The sequence below is a fragment of the Pteropus vampyrus genome, unplaced genomic scaffold, assembly GCF_000151845.1.
Source record: "Pteropus vampyrus isolate Shadow unplaced genomic scaffold, Pvam_2.0 Scaffold399, whole genome shotgun sequence".
Lineage (NCBI taxonomy): Eukaryota > Metazoa > Chordata > Mammalia > Chiroptera > Pteropodidae > Pteropus > Pteropus vampyrus.
The window spans coordinates 1,279,177-1,303,199 of record NW_011889180.1 but is presented as its reverse complement, the minus strand read 5'-3'; the positions used below and the strand labels follow the sequence as shown (position 1 = coordinate 1,303,199).

The 24,023-nt window shown below is 38.1% G+C and overlaps 2 protein-coding genes and 1 pseudogene across 19 annotated transcripts in view; 2 read left to right on the top strand and 1 right to left on the bottom strand.

Moving 5' to 3' along the window:
• Positions 1 to 13,205, bottom strand: part of IST1 (IST1, ESCRT-III associated factor) — a 21,653-nt gene extending 8,448 nt beyond the window's left edge. Inside the window, exons 1-4 of the mRNA XM_023523664.1 lie at positions 12,957 to 13,205; positions 1,518 to 1,620; positions 903 to 1,083; positions 85 to 172 (exon numbers count right to left, since the gene is read on the bottom strand). Of these exons, the coding sequence (XP_023379432.1) occupies positions 85 to 172; positions 903 to 1,083; positions 1,518 to 1,605 (357 nt within the window). The 5' untranslated portion in view covers positions 1,606 to 1,620; positions 12,957 to 13,205. The remainder of the gene's footprint in view (positions 1 to 84; positions 173 to 902; positions 1,084 to 1,517; positions 1,621 to 12,956) is intronic.
• A 4,489-nt stretch (positions 13,206 to 17,694) lies between these two features.
• On the top strand, positions 17,695 to 17,812 carry LOC111731812 (annotated as a pseudogene).
• Positions 17,813 to 20,051: 2,239 nt separating this feature from the next.
• The window catches only part of ZNF821 (zinc finger protein 821), a 20,549-nt gene continuing 16,577 nt past the window's right edge, over positions 20,052 to 24,023 (top strand). For 2 of the 18 annotated variants that reach the window (XM_011380677.2, XM_023523631.1), the window contains exons 1-3: positions 20,711 to 20,838; positions 21,484 to 21,546; positions 22,715 to 22,802. The gene's annotated coding sequence lies outside the window, so the exon portion shown is untranslated. The other 16 variants (XM_011380685.2, XM_011380681.2, XM_023523626.1 and 13 more) reach the window with 15 other exon arrangements.

The window sequence follows — 24,023 nt, the reverse complement described above, 5'->3', positions numbered from 1 at the left end:
GTCAAATAAGCAGAAATGACTTATGTTAGCCAACCTTTCTAACAACATGAAAAACCAGACATCACTAAAACTGGTTATACTCACTATTTTCAACTCAGCCACTTCTGACTGAAGTCGAGGAGCAGCCCAGATAAGTGTAGATACAGATTCAGCTAGACCAGAATCTAGCTCCCTAATTAAGGGAAAAAATAGAATTTAACATTCTTTGAAACAAACCAACAACCCTAATATTCACATCATATACCTGATAGCCTTTAAAGGTATTTCATTAATCTCATTAAATTTTCGATAACTCTAGACTTCTAGCTATTTTCATCACCTTATTTTACTTCTGGGGCAATTCAAACTAAATGGCAAGCCCAAGGTCACAAAGTCAGAAAAATGGTTCACCCAAGACTCAAACTTAGGCCTCTTAAGATTCTATATTTTCAACAGCTGTCTACACTGAGATCATGCCTTTGTGCAGATATGGGGAAAAGGTCCATGTGAAACAGTACCTTAGTACTAACCCCATACATGTAGAAAGAGACCACTATTACTCCTTTCTCAAATTCCAGAGGTAATCTGATTTAGGTCTTTGATCAAAATATCTTACTTCATTACAGTTATCCAAGATGAATAAATCCTACAGATCTGAACAGCACCGTGCCTGTCATTAACAATACTGTATTGTGTGCTAAATTTTTTGGTAAGAGGATAGATCCCATCTTGTGCTCTTACAAAAAAGAGGGGGGGGGATACTTTTGGAGGTGATAAACATTTATTGCCTTGATTGTGGTATTTGTAATACAGGTGTATGCATATGTCCACACCCATCAAACTGTATACATTAATTATGTGCAGTTTTTTCTATAGCAATCATACATCAATGAAGAAAATAAAAGAGACCAAAAAAATCTTACTTCATGGACTGGATGAGGCCAAACCGAGCCAGCAGCAGGTCACAATAGAGTTCCAGGATCTCCATGGCTTCCACAAGGTAGTCTTCTCGTATAATATGCTCCACTCGGATGCGAGCTCGTTCATCCTTCCCAGCAGCCAGATAGTCAGCAATCTCTTTCCTTGCTTTCTGGGCCAGTTCCGCTAAGGCACAAATCCCACTCTACTCACACAGCAGTAATACACTAGGCCCTGGCTTGCAAGGAGACCTCTACCTCAACAGAGAGAAGTGGGTGTTTTCTACTACATCCTAGCTCATTCTCTCTTAGCAAATCTAGTCCCATCTCACCTAGTCTAGAATTTGCTGCTCTATCTAGGTGACCATATTATTTGTGTAGCCAGAAATTTCTACCTCAGAAGTCATGTTACCTATTGCATAGCAAGAGTATGTCCCTTTCCTGGCAACAAAGTGATTCAGTAGAACCAGTCACAAAGGACAGCAGAAATGTAGCCAAAGTTTAAAGGATATGGAATACCTAAGACTTCACAGTAGTAGCCTGAAAAAGCCAATACTGGGGTGCTAGGACTCAGTGATGCATTTCGGGAAAGAAAATGTAAGGTGATCAAGTATTACTCACTTTTTTTTTTCTCCAAAAGTTTAAGACGGTTTATAACTAATCTCAAATTGACTCGTAAACGCTCAGCTTTAAATCCAGAGCCCAGCATGCTGTGTTATTCCTCCTGGAAAAAGGTAAGAAACACAATGACTATTTTCAAGTTAAAATCTGTTCAAGAACTAACAACAACCAATTAGAAGATGGATTGTTGACACTACATACCAGAGTGGTTTTCTAATACAGGCAAATGACATGATCTGGTTGACATTTTTTAAAGACCATTTTGGCTGTGGAGAACTGATTGGGGGAGGATAACAATGGAAGCAAGAGGGCTGAGGAGAACACTGTTACTACCGTCCAGAGAACAGATGGAAGTAGCCTGGACTGGGGTAGTTAGCAGTGGTGGTGGTAGAAGTGATTAGATTTAAGATCTGTTTTTGAAGGCAAAGCTGAACGAACTTGGTGATGGATGAAATCAGTAACTAAGTATTGGTGTAGGAATAGGGTGATAAAAAGAAAAAGCAGCAGGAAGGCCTCCTACCTCTCCCAAAAATTTCATCAGAGTTGTGATAGGAAAAGATGATCAAATTTAGAACCAAAGTCAAAAATATCACCTTAAAACTGAAAGCTCTTCCTCTAAGATCAGGAACAGCAAGGATGCCAACTCTCACCAGTTATTTAACATAGTACTGGAAGTCTTAGCCCAAGCAATGAGGTGAGAGCCATAAAAGGCATCCAAATTACGAATGAAGTAAAACTGTCACTTTTTGCATATGATTCTATATAAAGAAAATCCTAAGACTATTAAAAACAATATACAGTAAAGTTGCAGAATCCAAAAACTATATACAATATTTGCAGTCCTATATATTAACAATGAAATATAAAAAAAAGAAAATGATTCCATTTGTAATTGCAACAAAAAGGATAAAATACCTAGGAATAAACTTAAAAAAAGAAGTGAAAGACCTATGTACTGAAAACTAGAAGACATTATTGAAAGGAACTGAAGACGACACAATGAAATGGAAAGATAGTCCTGTGTTCATGGATTGGGAGAGTTAATATTGTTAAAATGGCACAGCAAAAGAAATCAACAAAACGAAAAGGCAACCAACCAAATAGAAGATACCTACAAACAATACCTCCAATAAGGGCTAACATCCAAAATCTATAAAGCAGTCATACAACTCAACAACAAAAAACGATACAATTAAAAATATAGGCGGAGGATCTGAACAATTTTCTCAAGACATACAAATGCCTCAGGTATATGAAAAGATGCTCAACTTCACTAGCTACCAGGGAAATGCAAATAAAAATCACAATGAGATACCACCTCACACCCGGTAGATTGGCTATCATTAATAACACAAGAGATAACAAGTGTTGCAGAAGGTGTGGAAAAAAAGAAACTCCTGTACACTGCTGGTATAAATGTAAACTGATACAGCCACTATAGAAAATAATATGGAGGTTCCTCAAAAAATTAAGAATATAGTTACCACATGACCCAGCAATCCCTCTTCTGTATGTCCACCTAAAAAGTTTGAAAACAGCAATCAACAAACTCGAAGACAAACAGTATGGTGGTTACCAGAGGGAGACAGGGCTAGAAGGAGGTTGAAGAGGGTAAAGTTGACAGAAAGAGACAGACTGTGGGTGGTAAGCACACAATGCAATTTACAGATGATATAACTTATTAACTAATGTCACCCCAATTAATTTAATTAAAATTTTTAAAAAATGTTCTCACCTTAATTCTTCAAATCCTCTAAGTCTCAGCCTTTAAAATAAAGCCAGTGCCCAAGATCACAGAAATATCATTAACATCTACTCACATACAAAGAGGTCGACAAAGGGTTTAAAAGACCAAGTTTAAAAAAAGCTGCTCTATAACAGAAGGCTATTTTACCAACTTTCATTATACAGTAGAGTTACAATGAACAAAACCACCCGAGACTTTAGAGTATACTATTGTGTATTGACCACTGTGTCAAACAACACAATTCCTATTTCTCTCAATTCTTGACTTGAACTCCAAACCATGTAATATCCAAACAAAAGCTAGGTCTAACAAAGTAACCGAAGAGTAGACAAACCAAACAAGATAGCCAACATAAGGAAGACCACTAGGAATAGTATTTACCTGCTTGTGCATACCACTAACAGAAAATATCAGATGTATTTTCCTTTTGTGAAACTGCCTCCAGAAGCTTTTACACTACACTTAAGAATTAACCAAGCCCAATAAACAATAGGACTTATATGTCACAAAATATCTGAATTATGTTCAATCCATTCATCATGTATTTACTGATTATCTCTATGCCAGACAATGGCTAGCTGCAGGAGATAAAAAGATAAATAATACACAGTCCTTGCCTTCAAAAGGAACTTATATTCCATTGGGAAAAAAAAGCTAAGAAAACCTGGCAACTATAATGCAATACTGTTTGGTAGGGACTATAATTCTAGCGTGGTTCTGAACCAGAAGTGATATTGCCCTCTAGAGGACATTTGGCAATGACTGGAAACATTCTGAGTTGTCATGATTGGAGGGGATGCTACTGGCATCTGGTGGGTAGAGGCCAGGGATGCCGCTAAATATCCTACAATCAGAGTTCTACTGGAAACAGATGGCATCAAAACCCTGAGTAATTTGAGAATTTCATAAAAAGACTACTTACAATGGTGTGGGATAAGGTTTAGAGAAACCAACAAAGGATAGTGTATTGCCCCCAAACTATTAATACATCTAGGCTTGAAGGGGGCAAGATGAATAACTGGAATCTGGAGAGGGTACCTATATGGAGAGGGTCTCTAGAGAAGAATCATGATCACTGGTAGAGGCATCCAGACAATTTGCAAAAACTTGGCAGGGATGGAGAAGGGGAATAAATACCTAGCCCCCACTCCACCTGCCTTTTGGTCTCCTGCTTGGTACCTCCCATATCCCCCAATTGGAAGCCAGAAAGCAAAGGACCCATAGACACAGTGCACATGGGTGAGCCCTGAGGGACATACATCAGAGGAAGAAGGTTCTAGAGGAGAAAACAAAAGATATCCAGCACAAAGACTATAGTTACACAAGACCAGATGAGAAAATTGAAGATAAATGAATTGTCTAAGAACACTGTGTGTTTATGTCCTTTCCACAATAACTACAGTATAATAAATATAACTTAAGTTCTTACCATATAATCTCTAAAGTCCTTCCAACCCTAAGATTCTGAAGGATACTAGAGATCCAACTGTCCTGAATTAAACGGAACAGGCAAAAAGGCATAGACAACTGAGATTCTTCCTCAAGATATCTCTCGGAAAATTTTAAAAATCATGTAAAGTTTTCAATGAAAAATAAATGCAATCCATTTTATTCATTATTTATTCAATTAGTATTTATAAGCATTTTACTATGTACCAGAAATTGTGCTAGTTTTGTAGGTAAAAAGATAAATAGCTGTGTCTTCTTCCTATCATACACACAAAAAACATTTTCTCCAAAGATGATATACGAATAGCCAACCATATGAAAATATATTAAATATCACTAATCATAAGAGAAATCCAAGTCAAAACTACAATGAAGTATCACCTGACACCCATTAGGATGGCTACTATTAAAAAAGAAACGGAAAATACCAAGTGTTGGTAATGCTATGAAAAAACTGGAGCCCTTGCGTACTTACTGTTGGTGGGATTGTAAAATGGTAACCACTATAGAAAATAGTATGGCAGTTCCTAAAAAAATTTAAAACAGAACAATCTCACTTTTGGTTATACATCCAAAAACTGAAAGCAGGGTTTCAAAGAGATATTTGTACATCTATGTTCATAGCAGCATTGTTCACTACAGCTAAGAGGCAACCCAAATGTCCACTGACGGATGATACACACACACACACACACACACACACAGAGGAATATTAGCATTATTATAACAGTCCATGTTGTAGCATGTGACAAGATTTCCTTACTTTTTAAAGCTGAATTAGTCTAATTAGTCTAGGCTCTATTAGTCTATTAATATTCTAATAATATTTATAATGGTATTTAACAAAATCTATGCCTTAATGTATAAAGTAAGTAAATTTATGAATTATCTTACAATCCAGCAATCCCATTCCTGAACATCTATCCCCAAAGAAATTGCACAAAAGACCATGAAGACACATGCAGAAGGAGACAGTGGTAGTAAGGAGGTGGAGGAATGTTAAGTGCTCATTACAAGAAAATGGATAAAATGTGACAGAAGTATATAACAGAATACTATACAACAGTCAGATTTACTGAACAAGCTATACTTAGAGGAACATGGGCAGGCCTTAAAAACAAAAGCAAAAAAATAAGGAACAGGGTTCCAAGTTCAGTGTCTCACACACACTAAGCAAAGCTATAAAACCTGAAAAGCTTGGAACAGCTTTTCGAGAACTCTGAAAAGTAAATAATAGCAGCTAGATGGAGAAGACTAGAATTTGAAGTACCAACAAAGTGGCAGGAGTTTATCACTTTTTTTTCCTGATAGTCCCTGGCCTATATGCAAGGCAGCCTGAAACTCAAACCCGAAATGAGCACTGGCAAAGAAAGGAAGAGCATCAAGAGCAGCTCTCCAGTCCTGGCTTGAGGAGCTGGAAAGGGGACAGAGAGTGGGTGAAATACATCAAACCAGGAACGTCAACCCACACAGGAAAAGAAAACCAACACACATCAATGCTGACATTACACAGATGCCAGAATTAACTGACAAAGACTTTAAAACAGCTACTATAAAAATACTGCAACAAGGGTAATTACTCTTAAAATGAATGACGTCTCAATATAAAAAATACAAAGATAAAAAAACAGAAACTTTAAAAGCAAAAACTACAATCAAAGAAAGAAACTCATTGTACGGGCTCTATAGCTGAATGGAAATGACAGAGGAGCAAGCCAGTGTACTTGAAGATAGATTAATATAAAGTATCCAATCTGAAAATCTGAGATAAACAACATTGAAAAAAGTGAACAAAGCCTCACAGATCTGTAGGATATATAACATATTCTGATAATAATATTTGTATTATCAGAATCCCAGAAAGATGGGAGAAAAAGTGCAGTACAAAAAAAATTATTTTTGGCCCTTTGAGCCACGCTTCTCTTGCTCAGGCCCACTTCCACGTCTGGAAGGGTACTTTCCCTTCTAATAAAACTTTTCTTTTCTACTATTAAAAAAAAAAAAAATTATTTTTAACTATTGGCTTAAAATTTCCCAAATTTAGCAAGACACAAATCTACAAATTGAAAAAGTTGAGGGAACTCCAAACATAACAAACCCGAAAAATGCATACCCAGATGCATCATAATCAAACTTCTGAAAACAAAAGACAAATTTTAAAAATACTAAAAGCAATCTGAGAAAAACACATTATCGACAGATGACCTATTCAAATGACTATGGATTTCACATCAGAAACCGTGACAGCCAAAAGGAAGTAGATCGGTGCTGAAAGAAAAGAACTGTCAACCCAGAATTCTATATCCAGTGAAAATATCCTTCAGAAATGAAGGTGAAATGAAGTCATTCTCAGATGATGGAAAAACCAGTAAGAAAACTTGTCACCAACAGATCTGCTCTAAAGAAGTTTTTCAGAAACCTGAACATTGAAATAAAGATGTGGCAAATATCTGCATCCTACATTACAGAAATGGTAAATATCTGGGTATACATAATACACGGTCTTCTCGTAAGCCTCTTAAAATGTACTTAACAATTAGAAGCAAAACGAGTAACATTACCTGGTGCGGTTTGCAATGTATGTAGATGTCAATATACCAGATAATCACAACGTGATGGGATAAGAGAGACAGGTTAAAGGGACCTATATAATGTCGATACTCCATAAGAAGTGGTAAAACACTGACTCTTAGCACCTGTGAAAAGTATGTCTATTGTAATCACTAGAATGACCCGTAAAACATACTATACAAAAAAATACTAAGAAACTCAATAGATTTTAAACTAGAACACTAAAGTGTTCAAAATAACCCAAAAATATGGCAGGAAAGCAGAAACCAATGAAAACAGAGGGAACAAACAGAAAACAATAAAATGATAGACCTAAATTCAAATATATTAATAATTACATAAATAAGTAGAAATGGTGTAAACAAAACACCTGAAAGGCAAAAATGGTCAGAACAGCCTCCAAAACAATCCAACCAAATACTGTCAATAAGAAACTTACTTCAATATAATAAATAAGTAGGTTAAAAGTTTTTGTTTTTAAGGAATATCATGCAAATGCTAGTAAAAAGAAAGTTGAAAGTTTGTTTCTTCCCCCGCCACCACCCATTTTAGTACAAGCCTCCAGTTATAAAATAAATAAGTCATGGAGATGTAAAGTACAGCACGGTGACTACAGTTAAAACAGTATTGCATATATGAAAGTTGCTAAAAGAGTAAAGCTTAAAAGTTCTTATCACGAGAGAAAAATCTTGTAACTGTGTGGTGAAAGACATTAACTACACTTACTGTGGTGGTCATTTTTGCAATATATACAAATATCAAACCATCATGTTGTATAATGTTATATGTCGATTATACCTCAAATGAAGAAACTTGGAGGGGCTATATTAATGTTAGACAAAGTAGATTTCAGAGCAAGGAAAATCCAGGGAAACAAAGGGACATTATATAGTGAAAAAGGGTGACTTCACCAAGAAAATATAACAATCCTAAAAGTGAATGCATGTAACAACAGAACTTTCAAACACATGAAGCAAGAACTGAAGGACAGGAAAGGAGAAATAAACAAATCTCTAATTATAGCTGGAGACTATATACCTCCTTCAGTAAATGATGAAACTAGTAGACACAGTATTAGCAAGGATGTAGAACTGAACACCACAACCTACTGTATCTCACTGACATTTTAGAACACTCCACTCAATAGCAATGTACATAGAACATTCATGAATGTAGACTATATCCTGAGTATAAAACTAACAAACTAAATAGAAATGAAGTAACACAAAATGTTTTTAAACATGATGAAATTAAACTAGAAATCAGTAAGATAACAGAAAATTTCCAAACACCTGGAAATTAAGTAACATACTTTTAAATAATCCATGAGTCAAAGAGGAAGCTGTAAGCAGAAAAAAATTCTTAAAGGTTTGAACTGCAAGAAAATGAAAATTAAAATATAACATCAAAATTTGTGGAATGTAGCTAACGCAGGGCTTAGGGAGAAATTTACAATACTAAATGTTTATCTTAAGAAGAAATAAACAATGAAAACAAGGCAAAAATCAATGAAATTAAGAGAGTAAAAATAGAGAAAAATCAATGAAATCAAATGCTGGTTCTTTGAAAAGATTAAAAATTTAATAAATTTGACCTGAAAAATCCACAAAATCACAAATTATCAGTATCAGGAATGAAAATAGGAGATATCACTACAGATCCTACAGACATTAAAAAAATGACATTATTACCAACTTATATCTGTAAATTCTACAATGAGACTAAAACGGACAAATCTCTCAGATATTCAGTTCACATAAAGAAAAAGTGTAATTGCCCATATGTTAAAAAAAAAAAAAAAAAAAATCAAACCTAAAATTAAGAACAATCCCAAAAGAAAATCCAGATCTCAGGGGCTTCTCCATTAAACATTTAAGGAAATTCTATCAAACATTTAAGAAAAATTGGCACCAATATTATGTGAACACCCACGACTCAAAACTGGCATAAGAATTAAATGAAAATTTGTTAAGAATTTAGAACAGTGCCTGGTACACAGTGTTATGTGTACCCAGTAGTCTCTGTATAAACATGTGTTAAATAAAATAAATTCCAGCCAAGAGAACTATACTTAAAGAAAAGGCCTTGGCCCATCATTTAAACATTAGCTGATAAATGGACTTTTGTGTGTTTTAGGTTAAAATAAAATGTTTAAGGTATGCTTCGTATCTTTTCCCCTATTTTAACTTTTTTTTTATTTACCTGTTTCGACCTCATTGGAGGATTTCAACTGTATATAATCAGTATAGCTCCTTGAAGGCACTATTTCTGTGGTTCCTTTGTTATCCTCACACTGCCCACTATAGTGCTTTGTACAAAGCTGTCACTCATTTATTATGTTAACTGGTAGGAAATTTAAGTAAAAATAAGATTTTTAATTGCACTAATTTACATAATTTAGTTTTGTTTCAGATTTAAGGAAAGGAAAATAATTTGTCAAAGTATTTTGTTAACTTAAGTTTTGAGTATTTTTGACTTTCAGAAATTAGATTCCTATTCTATAGAAACTAATCATTAAAGATAATGACACTAAACCACAAAGATAATAACTAAGGACATGTCCTAAATAATTACCAATATATGAAACAAATCATTAGCCCCAAAACTTGTCTAATACAAAAGATCGATTTAATGATCATTTCAGGATTTGAACCTGTTTCAAAGCTAACTACCATAAACTTTGTATCCTGAATGATTAGGAATATTAATTTTGGGAATAACCTAAAAGTAATAAAATATTCTAGTCAACAGTTTTATACACAAACATCTATATACATAAAACATATAAACAAATACATGTATATCCCACATACTAATATTGCCTGATACCTAATTTAAAATTCTTTTTTGATTTAGAGGTTATTCTAAGATCACTTTGTGTCTCAATATCTTTACAGCCATTCACTCACCAAACATTTATTGAGTGCTATTCTATCAAGTACTGTGCAAAGACACCACAGACGAGACATTTAAATAACACCTGATCCTAGCGCTTCAAGCTCACAATCTAATGGGCATGAGTGACATAAAAACTATAGGACACATTAAACTATAACATAAATCCTATTAAAAGGACTATAAACTAGTGATTGCAAAACTACTTCTCTGTATTCTACCTTGTTTATATACTTTACTACTATTTTTATTAGTGTAACACCATTATGTCACACATTGGTCAACAGCCTCATGTGCCCTTCTTAGCTTTTTCCAATCCCTCACTTTACCCCAATCTTTAACATAGGAACAAAGAACTCATCTAGTCCCTCTTTTATCACTCAAATCCAGAAGCCTTTTAAAGTTGGATAATTCCTCCATTCTGAATAAGCAAAGGTGTAAAACCATGAATTAAGTCATTTCTCACCCTACTGGGCAACTCAGAACTGCTGCCCCAAATAGTGAAGCTGCCCATAGGTAGTAATCCTGAAAGCTCTATTTAAAGTAGCTAAAAACAGCAAAAAAGGCCCTGAAGTCCTAAGAAACCAGTTTTAGAGTCTGTAACTCCAAAAGTACCAAGTGGGGAAGAGAGGCAACACAGTAAATAGTGACTAGAATATTCTGTAGTATGTAAGAAAACTTTTGTATTTGAAATGCATTTTGTATTTCAAATGTATTATTTTATTAATCCTGAACACGTCTTTCTTATAAGTGATATCAACAGTTTTAGGTATGACCACTGTACTGCAGCTATGAATATGTGACATAAGAGTATGAACAAGCTAAAAGGCATTTCCAACATAATAGAATCCAATCCTTAAAACCATTTCATTTACAGAATGTTGTTTACTGTATTTTTCACACTATACAGTAAGCTGAAATCAAATCACTAACCTAATCAAGGTTGAAAATTCAATAAAGAACCAGAAAACCAGTAACATCATGTGTAACTCTCAAGAACAGTACAGGCTTCAGAATTCAGAGACCATCAAGATTTTCTGGAAGGAGATATAAACACTGAAATGTGCAGGCATTTATGAAACTATCCTTATCTTGTTTCTCAATTAAATTAATATTAAAAAAAAGAAAATAGCAGAAAATTAGGTATACTTTTTATCAAGTGTTTTTCTTACCGCATATTTTTACAAAGTTGTAATCACAGACTCTGAACCCTTTTATCACTTACTGTATCTGTTAGTCTTTATAATGTTATTTTAGTGGCTGCTTAATATTCCACTGAGTAATAATTTTTTAATTAATTCCCTAACTTTTTAACATTTGTCATATATATGCTGAAATTAGTGTTCATGTGCTTACTACTTTAGCTGTACTTGAAATTGTTTCATTAAACTACACATTATTTCCTAATTTTAAAATCAGAATAGACTATATGTAATTGGGATTTCATTCTGATTTTAAAGGGAATGAGGACTTTAAGCAGACTAGAGTTGGGGTTCTAGAACTCCTGATCATTTAGAAACCAGAGGCAAAGGAAGAGAGGAAGAATAATTTGGACAAATCAGTATTTTAAAAATGAGAGGACTTAAGAAAATGAGTGACTTTAAAATGTAATACTAACACTGAGGTTTCAAAAAATTGGTATTCTCAAATAGAAAGATATTACCAACTCCTATCCCACAAGATGTGGTTCTGAGAAAGCTGTAAAAACAAAATTTCCCATGGACTATTGGTGTGAGGATACAGAAGTCAAAAGCCTTCTACTTGCGGGGAGGAGATATATACACCCATATATATCAGCGATTATTTTATAAAATAAATACATACGGAGATTTAAATAAAAGAAGCCTGGCCCTGAACTGATTATTAATGAAGCTGGATGAGGGAATACATTATACTCTTTACTTTTATGTTTGAAATTTTCATAATACAAAATTTAAAAAATAATAAATATGTAAGCATAACAGAAAAATTACAATCCCCAAAGAGTTAAGACCAGCTCCTAATTTTAATTTTTACTACTCGAGAGTGAAAGCTGCTCTCCTGGGCCTTTCCTATTACCTAATTATTAAACAGACGCTCTGGCGTCCCTATCCCTGTAGAAGTTTATGCCGGTCGAATTTAAAGTCCTCACCTCCAGCACCCCGGAAGAGATGCGCTGAGAACACAAAGAGGGGCGAGGACAGGGCCATGGGCTCCTCGCAAGGTCATCAGGTAGGCACGGAGGTCTGCTAAAGGGGGATGAGGCCGCTATTCGCTTCAACTAAAGAAAAAAGCACTTTCCTCCGGCCAAAGGGGCCCCAACACCGGGCCGCCTCGAAACCAGCCCAGGAGGACGCCGGACTCGAAGGCGAACGAGACCCTCGCGTGCACTAGAGACAAGAGATGGGGTATGCGTGTCGCTTTTCAGGGCGGTAAGCGCAGGCCGAGCCCTTTCACCGACGAGTGCGGGGCCCAGGCCTCGGCATTTCCGCCCCAGGGAAGACACGCCTCAGGACAGGGAGGACAACAGGAAAGTTTCAGCGGCTTCAAGTATATCCCAGACCAGACGCCTCCAAGCTGCTCGCGGCCCTGTCACACCCTCGGCCTCTTAGGTGGCCTCCAGCGCCGCAGCCCCTCCAGCCTGACCTCCGGCCTGACCCCCACCATGCAGGATCCTTCCCTTTCTCTTCCTCTGCCCCTCCCAGGATCGTTTGAACCCCGCATTGGGGAATTCCAAATCCAGAGCTCAGTGCGAGGAGGAAAACAAAGACCCCTGACGCTCAAGATGCCACACTCACCAGACCGAATCCAGGGGTGAAAACGACCGGGACAGACTCCGGAATCAAGGTTCAGCATCCAAAATGGCGGCTACCTCGGCCTCAGCACAGCAAACGCGGGCGGAGGGATCCGCAGGGCTGAGCTAGCCACGCTCTCCTTCCCATGGATTGGCTGCGCGCCCGCCGCTCTCGGGACTCACCCTGCAAGGGCCTGGGGCCTCCCTCGCCCAGCAGCCTTTGGAGCCAGTGCGGCCGGGGACTACTTCCCGCGGCGGATGCACGCGTAGTGGCACGTTAACAGCACTCACACTGAGTCACCTGCTGGGGGCGTGCCTGGGGTTTCGCAGTTCAGGGTGGCTCCAAGAGAGAGGCTTCGCCTAGTACCTAGTTGGGGAATTTTCCAGTTCTGGAAAAACCGGCTTTGAACGTCCTTGCAAACACTCGGAGTTGCTCCCTGAGATTTTTCTGCCTTGTCTCCTCCAACTCTGCTCACATTGGGTGATTTCCCCCTGAATCTCAGTTTCTTTTCTCGTGGTGGGGGTGGGGGGAATGGCTGAGCAGGTTTTGCTCCTTTGACAGTTCATTGCCGCTTATATCAGGGGATTCCCCAACCCCTGGGCCACAGTGGTACCGGTCTGTGGCCTGTTAGGAACCCGGCCATACAGTAGGAAGTGAGCGGCAGGCAGGCAAGTGAAGCTTCATCTGTATTTACAGCTACTCCCCAGCATTAGCGTCATCGCCTCAGCCCTACCGCAGATCCATCAGACATTCATTCAATTCTCATAGGAGCACTGGGCCCCGGTGCCAAAAAGGTTGAGGACCGCATATATAACCCTTCTTCCTCCCTTAGTCGCCTGCCATCTCTCCATCTATGAACTCTGATACCCTTGCCCCACTTTTAAAGGAAGTATGATTGATTCTTCAACCAGAATCTCTGCAGTCTATTATTTAATTCAGTAATGTTTCCTAAGCACCACATTCTCTGGGAATTTACTTTATCTCTGTGTTCAGAGGAAACTTTTGCATTTAGTTATTTTTGTTTTTAATTTGAAAACCATTCTCTAGGCTTAGCACTGGAAGAGGCTTTCTCTGCTCTTGGCTTCTGGAAGAAGGTAATCCTGCCCCCTGCTACAGAGACTGCATCTACTAAGAGTCACTAAATTATGATGCGGTCATGTGACAAGTATGGAGCTAAGCTTTACCACGTGAGATTTATATGCATTTTGAAATACTGTGCCTTTATAACACTTGTAGTATTTCTAAATAAAACCAGGTTCCAAAACCTCAAAATACAAGGCGTTTGGTTCCTCTAAAATGTGCGCGCGCGAGGGTGGAGGGTTTTGAAGTAAATAGATGCATAAATAAGTCTGTTCTGCAATAAGATAATGGCATTGAAAAAAAAAAAAGTGAGGGCGGACTGCTTGAATTTGAAGAGCCTTAGAGATATAGCAACCAAATGTACTGTGTGTGGACCTTGCTTAGATAAAGATTCAAACAAACCAACTATAAAAGACATTTTTGAGATAATTGGAGAAATTAGATTATGCACCAGGTAGTAGATGACACCAACCACCCAAAGAATTGTTATTTCGTTAAGTACAAAAATGGCATTGAGATTTTATAAGAAAATGTCCTTTTTAAAAATTTTAAGAAATGCATAATTGTTTAATTAGATGAGTTATTATTGTACTATTTTCTCCACCTTTAAGTATGTTTTAAAATGTTCATAGTCAATAATCAAAAGGTGGAAGTAATGCAACTGTCCATCAATTGATGACTGGTTAAACAAAATATGGTACATACAATGAAATAGTATTCAGCCTTAAAAATGAAGGAAATGCTACAACATTGATGAACCTTGAAGGCATTATGGTGAAATAAACCAATCACAAAAGGACATATACTATATGATTCCACACCTAGAGAGGTCAAATTCAAAGAGACAGAAAGTAGAGTGCTGGTTACCAGAGGCTAGAGGAAAGGGAAAGTGGGGAGTCACTGTTTAATTAATGGGTATAGAATTTCAGCTTGTGAAGATGAAAAAGTTCTGAAGATGCGTGGTTGTAATGGTTCTACAACAATGTGAATTATTTAATGCCACTGAACTGTACAATCAAAAATGGTTAAAATGGTAACATGTATATTACACCACAATGAAAAATGTTCATAGTAGAAATTTTGAATTAAGTCTATGTCATAGAGGGGGTGGTAAATAAACAGTATATATACTAATCATTTAAATGCAAAATCTGTAATCTTCTACAAGAAAACTGGCTCTAGATTAAGAGACTAGGGAGACATAAAAATCAAATGAAATAAATCCTGGTTAGAAAAAAGTAGATATTGGGGGAACAACTTGGGAAATTTGAATATGTACTTGATATTAGATATAATTAAATTATTGTTAGTTTTCATAGGTATAATAGTTGTAATGCAGTTGAGTAGGAGAGTGCCCTTATTTTTAGGAGATGCATGCTGAACTATATAGAAGTGAAGGGTCATGGTGTCTGCAAATTACTTTCAAATAGTTAAGAAACTATACTATAATTTGTATAATACTGTAACTTGCTTTAAGATATATATCTTGGAGATTGTTCCATATCAGTTGTTATCAATAACTCTAATTCTTTTAAAGAGCTGCATAATATTCCATTGAATATGTGTACCATAATTTTTTAAGCACTGCTCTATTGATGGGCATTTAGGTTATTTCCAGTATTTTGCCTCTATAAACAATGCTGCAATGACTTGATATTTGCCTGCATGGATTGTACTTATTGGGTAAATTCCCAGAAGCAAAAGAACTGGGTCAAAGGGTAGGTATATTTTTAATGTAAACAGATAGTGCCAAATCACCCTTCAAAGAGGAAATATCAATTTACACCACCCCTCTAATGTATGAGAGTTACTGTTTCCCCATGCTCTCAGTAGCACAGTATGTTTAGATCATTTTTGGAGTCCTTGACATTATTATAATTTTGTTCAAACAATGAAAGTAAAGATGAGTGAAAAATGTCATTGAGCCCGCATCTTGCTAAAAATGACATGATTCATTTAGAAAAATTTCTTCCTACTCAGCAGGAGCTTGGATTCAACAATCATCACCTGTGTCCTGCCCTTTCTAATTATTTAGATGCTGTAATACATCAGTGTGAATTGTATCACAATCAGCCAGTTACTCAAAAACGGTATCTCTGTCCCTGGCTGAACAGACCCGATGCTAAACATAATCCAAAAAACCCAAATGACTCACACTGTTCCACTTGAAAATCCTGTTTTGCCGTTAGGATAAAAAGTAACATAAAATTCCTTTGGTTAACTAACCAGTTACTATTTTTTTGTGTATGTAAATGATTATAACTAGTAGCTGAAACTAAATCCTGATATAGAGCTTGAACCCAACAGAAACAGGCCTGCAGGCCAAAATCAATCAGGACTGTTTTTATACTGTCCCTCCAGCTAAGAATAGTTTTTACATTGTTACAGGATTAAAAAATAATAATAATAATAAATTTTTTTAAAGCTTGGGGAAGAATATGTGACAAAACCCTATATTGCCCACAAAGCCTAAAATATTTCCTATAGTACATTGTGTAAAAGAGGACAGAGATGATGAGTAGAGTAATTTGCCTATTTTTTTAAGTACTAACATTTAGAAAAGGGAAAGTCTCAGAAAGCTTTTAGACTAAAGAATATAAAATGAAATAGGAACTGCTCTGGACATCTATCTTCCTAAGAACTAGGGAAAAATCAAGAGCCTTTTTTAGAGCATCTATGGAATGCTTATTCAGAGAACTTTTTAGTATCACTAATTAGGGCTGTATCAAATATTAACTATTTGTGGCATTTTGCAATTAACAGGGTACTTAACAAGCACATTACCTCGATTTGAGGCTTACAACATTTCTATGAAGCAGTTATAGGTCAGAAATGATTATTAGTTATTATAGGAGGAAAGTAAAGTGTAGAGCTGTAGAGTAACCAATCCAAGGTCAATAGTTTAAGTGCCAGGACCAAATCTTGAACCCAGATCTTGAGACTTGACATGTTATACTTTCCATGTATCCACATTGCCATAATAATTTGCATCCTGGTTTTACTTTCAATTCATATATATTGAGTTTATCAACAAATGAAAAGAAAAATGCATTAAATCAGTTATTATTCTGATTCCAGTTCGCAAATAAGATTAAAAGTGAGTTCTGAAATCGAATTATTTTCATAACACTTATCATGATTGTAATCATCTTAGAAAACTTAATTTTTCCTTAAATGAGTTCAAAGGAATGAAAACAATCATCTGCGGATTCTAAATATAACCTCAAAAGTTTAAACTATCTCCTTAAAATATGAGGTTCTTATCAAGACTGTATGATAAGGATAGACATATAGGTAAGTGGAACTGAATTGAAAGTCCTGAAATAAACCCCATACATATATGGTCAATCGATTTTTCAACAAGGATAACAAGACAATTGAATGAGAGAAAAAATGACTGTGCAACAAATAGTGATGAGAAAACTAGATATCAAAATGCGAAAGAATAAAGTACCTCGCTGCCTCACACCTATACAAACATTAACTCAAAATGGATCAAAGACTTAAAGGTAAGAACTAAAACTATAAAACTCTTAGAAGAAAACAGGTGTAAATCTTCATGACTGTGAACTAGGAGATAGTTTCTTAGATATGATACCTAAATCACAAGAAACAAAAGAAAAAATATACATTGAATTTCAAATAAATATAAAACATTGGGGTCTATGGCGATGCCACCCTGACTGTGCCCAATCTCATCTGATCTCAGAAGCTAAGCAGGGTCGGGCCTGGTTAGTACTTGGATGGAGACCACCTAGGAATACCAGGTGGGGTAGGCATTAAAAAAGAGAAAGAGAGAGAGAGGGAAAGAGAAAGGAAACAAATAAACAAACAAACATTGGTGCTTCAAGGGACACTATCAAGAAAGTGAAAAGACAGCCTACAGAATGGAAGAAAAAATTTGCAAACATTCTATAAGGGTCTAGTATCCAGAATATTAAAAAACAACTCTTACAAAAACCATAAAAACACAACCCAGTTTAAAAACGGGCATAGGGTTTGTATAGGCATCCCCAAATGGTCAATAAAAAGCACATGAGAAGATGTTCCCATTTTAGCCATCAGGGAAATGTAAATCAAAACCACAGATTCACTTCGCATCAGGGAAATGTAAATCAAAACCACAGATTTACTTCACACTCACTACAATGGCTATAATGAAGAAGACACAATAACAAGTGTAGCCCAGGATGTAGAGAAATTGGACCCCTAATATATTGCTAGTAGGAATACAAAATGATGCAGGCACTTCGGGAAACAGTTTGACAATTCCTCAAAGAGTTAAATAATTACCATATGATCCAACAATTCCACTCCTAGGTATATACCCAAGAGAACTAAAAATGTGTTCGAAAACATTTGAAATTAGGTATTGGCGATGTTTCGCAACCTTGTGAATACAATAAAAACACTGAATTATACACATTAAATGTGAATTTCATAGTATACGAATTACGTCTCAAAATTTTAAATGAAGTTCTTTAAATTATCCTTCCAATACTGTTGTAATGTAAAGCCTTAACAGGTCATTGTAGAGCCAATAAATATAAAACAGATTAGAAAGATATTTAAAAGAAAAATTAATATAGTTGAAGTGGTAAAATGATAGCATAACTATATAAGTAGATTGGAAAGTAGAAATAAAAAAATGAAACTGAAAAAATCAATGATTAATGAAAAAGTCTTCTAGATACAGAACAAGTTTAGATGAAAACAGGAAAATTAAATTAATTCCTTATTTTATAATTTTTCCTTCATTTGACTATAACCGTGAATCACAACACCTCAGAGGCAATTCTAGGGCACAGAAAGATTATAAGAATAGCATTATTATAATCCTATTTTATTTGCAACTCAAGGAGATGGAACAAGTTGCCCAACTTTACCTAGTAACTTAACGATGAAGACAAGAAATTTCACTGGAGGCTTTTTCCTAATGCTTTACCTACTAGTTCCTTTCATGTTGAAAATGTCAACTACGTCAAATTTAATGTGACATAATAAAGCCATATTTGTATCCCTCAGTCAAAACTCATCAAGAATTACTGTTACGTATAAAAGCCAATGTTTATTCCAGCATGCATTCTTACATAAAACTGTTTAAAATTTTTCTGGATGGATAAAAATATTTCATTTTTGGCTACCTAGCAGTTAAATTTTTAAATGAAATAAAAAATGTTTCCTTAACCAAAGTTAAAGAATAATACTTCCTACCTAAATATCTCAGCCACAAGGAATGAATGAGCTATTTACCACAGAATTGTGAAGGACCAAGATCCTTCAACACACCCATTCTCTCACATTAAACACAAGATGCAGACAGTGATATCATCTCATTGGAGATTTATGGGAAGGACATTTTGCAAGAGAGCTTTATGCAAATACCAAGACTTGTTGCTTTACAAGCAAGGGTCAGCATCCTCATTTAGCTCTGCCTTTGTGGGGTCAGTAAATCATAAGGAATATTTGTATAATGTTTTTATAGGTTCATTTTACTTAATCAAAATAATAACTTTATGAGAGAAGAGACCAGGAATTATTACATTATTATCTATTTTACATTCTAGGAAGCAGAGGTTCACAATAGATAAGTGACTTGACCAAAGTTTTCAGCCTTGTCAGAGACAGAGCTAAATGGGACTCAAAGCCGGATCTTCTAATACCAGATTCCATCTTCTTCCCACTGCACCCCCTACTTCTCCAAGTAAACTATGTCAGAGGCAGGGCTAGGCATTCTGCAAGAAGAAAGAATGAGAAAAAGGAAAGGAAAGTATGAGGAACTAAAAAGGGATGATGACAGGGGAAGGAGATGTTTTATTAGGAAGTGAGTCTAACCACTCTCAATCGCACCAAATGCCCCTTAAGTGACAACAGTGCTACCAGTTGTCCTAAATTAATCCTATGCTCCTAGGTCTACAGCTAGTTATTTTATGATTAAGAAACATGTTGGAGACTTAAATGTCTTAAAAAAAAAAAAGATTTTTCTCTTCCTAGGTTCTGACAGCTGAATCTAGCCCCACCCACAAACGCCCGTGGCCCTCAGGTCTCAGTCACATTAAATGCCTTGGGAGCCAAAGAAACCGTGCACTGTGGGGTAAGGAAGGGAAGAGGGTTTCGGTTGGGGAGGAGACTAAGGTTGGGCTAAGGAGAGGGGGAGCCTGCGGTGGACCTGCGGTTGGGGGATGTGGGTTTTGTGGCTGAACTCGAAGGTGGGGTAGGAAACCAGGATCAGGGCTGACAGTCAGGGTGGAGTTTACAGGTCCAGGACGGGTGAGAGGAGCTGAGGGCTGACAAGACTAGAAAAATACCACGGAGGATGGGAAGCTGGGTGGTCCGGGGGCGCGAGGATGAAGGCGAGGCCCCTCTCGAACGTCTGGGATTGGATGCTCCCTTAAGTCCCGCCTCCCGAGACCCCGATCCCCTCAAGCCCCGCCCACGACACCGGGAGCGCGCCTGGGAAGCGGGGAGGGGGACCAAGCTGGAGAAGGAGGGAGGGGGAGAGAAGAGGCTCGGGCACGCGCCCCACTCACTGAGGGTGCGCGAGCTGCGCGCTCCCGCCGCCTGCGTCGCCATCTTTTCCCCCTCCGTCTGTCTGTCTGCCGTTGGCTTTGTCCGTCTGCAGCGCCGCCCCTCGGCTCCCCGCCACCAACTCGGCCCGCAGCCGCCCTTCGCCTGCCGGGGCCCAGTCCCAGAGAGCCCCGGTCTGGCTGGCCCGAGCTGCTGCCCGGGGCCCATTGTCCGGCGGTCCGTCTGTCCGGAGGCGGGGCCCAGGGACCCGGAGCGCCGCGGAGCGCCGAGGCGCCGGGTAAAAAGACCCCCGACTCCTTCCCTTCGGGGCTAAGCTGAGGATGCGGGGGCTCCTCACCCTACTCTGGGCGGCCGGATGTAGGTCCTTTTGTCTGTCTGTGTCTGGGAAGGGGGCTAGGGGCTCGCTCTGGCCTGGGGGACGGGGGCAGCCCCGGCTCCGACCCACCGTATGCCTCGGTTTCCCAAGACGAAGCCGGACTCGGCTGGCTCCCCGCCGGCGGTTCCTCTTTCCGCCCCTCTGCCGCGGGAGGGGAGACCGCGCAGCCACCCTCCCCGCGTGGGCCCAGGTCGGGCTTGGTCGAGAGCCGCCCGGACGGCCCCGGAGTCTGACAGGCTGGGGAGGAGCCGGGGGAGGGGGAGGATGGGCGTGGGAGTGCAGACCCGGGTATCAGTCCCGTGTCGCCGTCTCGCAGAAAGGCTTCTAAATTTAGATTTCGGAGAAGACTGTGTTGTCTGAGCCGCCTCGGAAGACCACTGGCTCTCGTCTGATAATTCCTGAAATTCTACCTGTGCTCATGCTTGAAGAAACCACAGGGACCATCTCGGCTGATTGTACACACGTTCCAGACCAAACAGAAGTGGGAACAGGGTGAACGGCGAGGCGACTACGTGACCAGCTTTCTTGTCCTCTCCTTTTTGGCAGATACAAATCACTGGGATTCAGGCGAGTTTACTTTGCTTCGTGGGAACCGCACCAGAGCTGGAGGTGGGAGTGCACCCTCTTTCCTTAAGCTTCGATTTCACCAGTTTTTTCTTTGCTAAAGTCTATGGTGTGTCCTGGAAGCTGCAACCTAACACCTGTGGGAGAGCAGGGACTGTACTAAGGGGAGACGTTGGCACCCCTCCCAAGGACTCAACCTCATTCTAAAGACAAAGATGCCTTCCTTTTTAAAGAGAATCCCTTGTAAACCTGAATCTCACCGTTTACCTTTCTTCCCATCGATTTTCTTCCAGATGGTAATATTTAGGAAGCTACATTTTCGTGTTGGTCTCAGATTCGGGCTTGGGAACTAAGGCAGTGTTAAAAGTAAAACTGCATGAATGCCCTTCAGGGCAATATGTCTAAGGATTTTATAAGCTTTTACCTCCTACAAAATAGTTGTCTTACCCCTGAAATCTTTTGTGTCGACAAGGATGTACTTCCAATGCCACTTACTTACTTATTTTCTTACTTATATATTTTCAAGGGTCCACGACCCCACAGGCTTTCTTCTTTTGAGGGAGTAAGAGTATTTGTTTATTTTTCCCTTAGTCCAGGTGTGAAGCCCCATTTGGTGCTATCTGGTCAGTTCCCCATTTGGCCACTAGGAGGATTGTGAGATGCAGTGGATACTGCTGATTTAAATATGCAGATGATCCTCTGTTTCTGACTTGATCCTAGGTTTAGTATTGAGCTATTGCCTCACCAAGATGATCTGAATAGAGCCTACCTCAATTTACTTGGCCTTCCTTTAGTAGAATCTTTATTACCTTTATGTCACAGTTTCAATTTCTGATCTTGATGGAGATAAAATTTAAAGAGTAGATAAGATTTTGTATTTTTCTTATACAATAGGGAGGTGTAGCTCTGCAAATTTTAGAAAAAATGAAAGACAACCTGCATTTCATTCAACTTTCCACTTTGTGATTCCACAGAGTTACAGGAAAAGTGTATATTACATGAAGTGTAATATTTATTTACTGCTTCCACTAATAAAATAACTACTTGGTTAGAAAGAAATGCTCTATATAAACAAAACTTAGAATAGAGAACACATACCATTAGCACTAGCACTCAGCATACTGCCCTCTAAATAGTTGAAATTGATTTTTTATGTATATTTGGAGTTTTTTTGTAATTAAAGGTCTGAAAAAGAACTGTGTTTGATATGCAGATATGATAGAAGACTGCCTGAAAGCTGCTTCCTTTGCCACTTCCTGTGGAGGCCTGTCTTTGCCATTTGCGGTTTCTTTCTTCTTTTGGTAAGGGGAGGCAGGATCTGATTACAGGTCTGAGGTCCTTTCTAGCTACATAGAGCAGTTAGTTGGCATAACAGGAGGTGAGTCTTCAGTAACTAGAGTGCAAAGTATAGCTGGTGCTAGCTTCTCATAATGCCTCTTAAGGCAATAAACTACAATTTTGTATTTGCTTATTCAGTGAGTATAAATTGAAAAGGCAGAAACTGAAAGAAAACTTAGAGGGTGACTAGATCCATATTCTTGTCTGTGGTAGGATAAAGGAGCTATCTCTTTTTAATCTGTGTCTGTTTATTCACTCTGTCTTTCAAAGAAAATTTCACAGCTTCCAATACTAATTTATTTCAGACTCTAACAACACTTAACTGCTAGGAAAGTCTTTCTTTTAACTAACCAGGAACCTCCAGGCTTAAGTATCTGTTCCTTCCTATTTCAGGGAATCAGGTGCATGTCTCTGCAGCACTTCTCATTTGGGGAGTCTCTCTCTTTGTTTCTCCCAGTCATATCTTTGCTGGATTGAGAAGAGGCACTAAAATTATTAACTCTGACCACTGCTCCAGAGCACGTGAGCAGGGCCAGGTTGATGCTTCACATTGGAGTGCTGAATTAGTACTCAACAATGTGGATGGCATCTGGCTCTTCTCTTGAGAGCCCATCTTCAACATTGGAAGTCTGATTTGCTTTAGTGCACAGTCATCTACAGTGCCCAGCACCGTGCCTGCGTTACTAAAGAGAGGCTCTATTTCCCGTATTGCTTTCATTTACAGATGTCTAAAAGTTTGGAGACATTTCCTTTCTGATGGGGATGTAATGCCTTTGTCACCTCTAGGTGAGATTACTCGTTGAAAAACATCTGGAGGCTCCAATTGGTACAGATGGCAGGTCTTGACTTCCAGTGGGCATGTGAGCTGTCACTCTCTTTAGCTTCCTTTGCTTCCTTTTACAATTCATGGGGGTTATCCCTTTGAGCTCGCAGTACCACTAACGCTGGTTGCCTGAGTTTTTTGCTTTCTTTTCTGTCCTGTGACCTTGATCATGATTTGCTTAACAGTATTCTGGATGCCACAGATAGATTTAGAGTTCTCTAAATCCTCTAAAGGAGTCCTCTCAAACTTCTTGGGATCTTGATGCGCTAGAGGTTTATTCATGTCTTTCTTTAATTAGTTCACTTATTTATTACTGGTGAGTTTTATGTACTTAAGAACTATTTTTTAAAGTTTTTTTAAT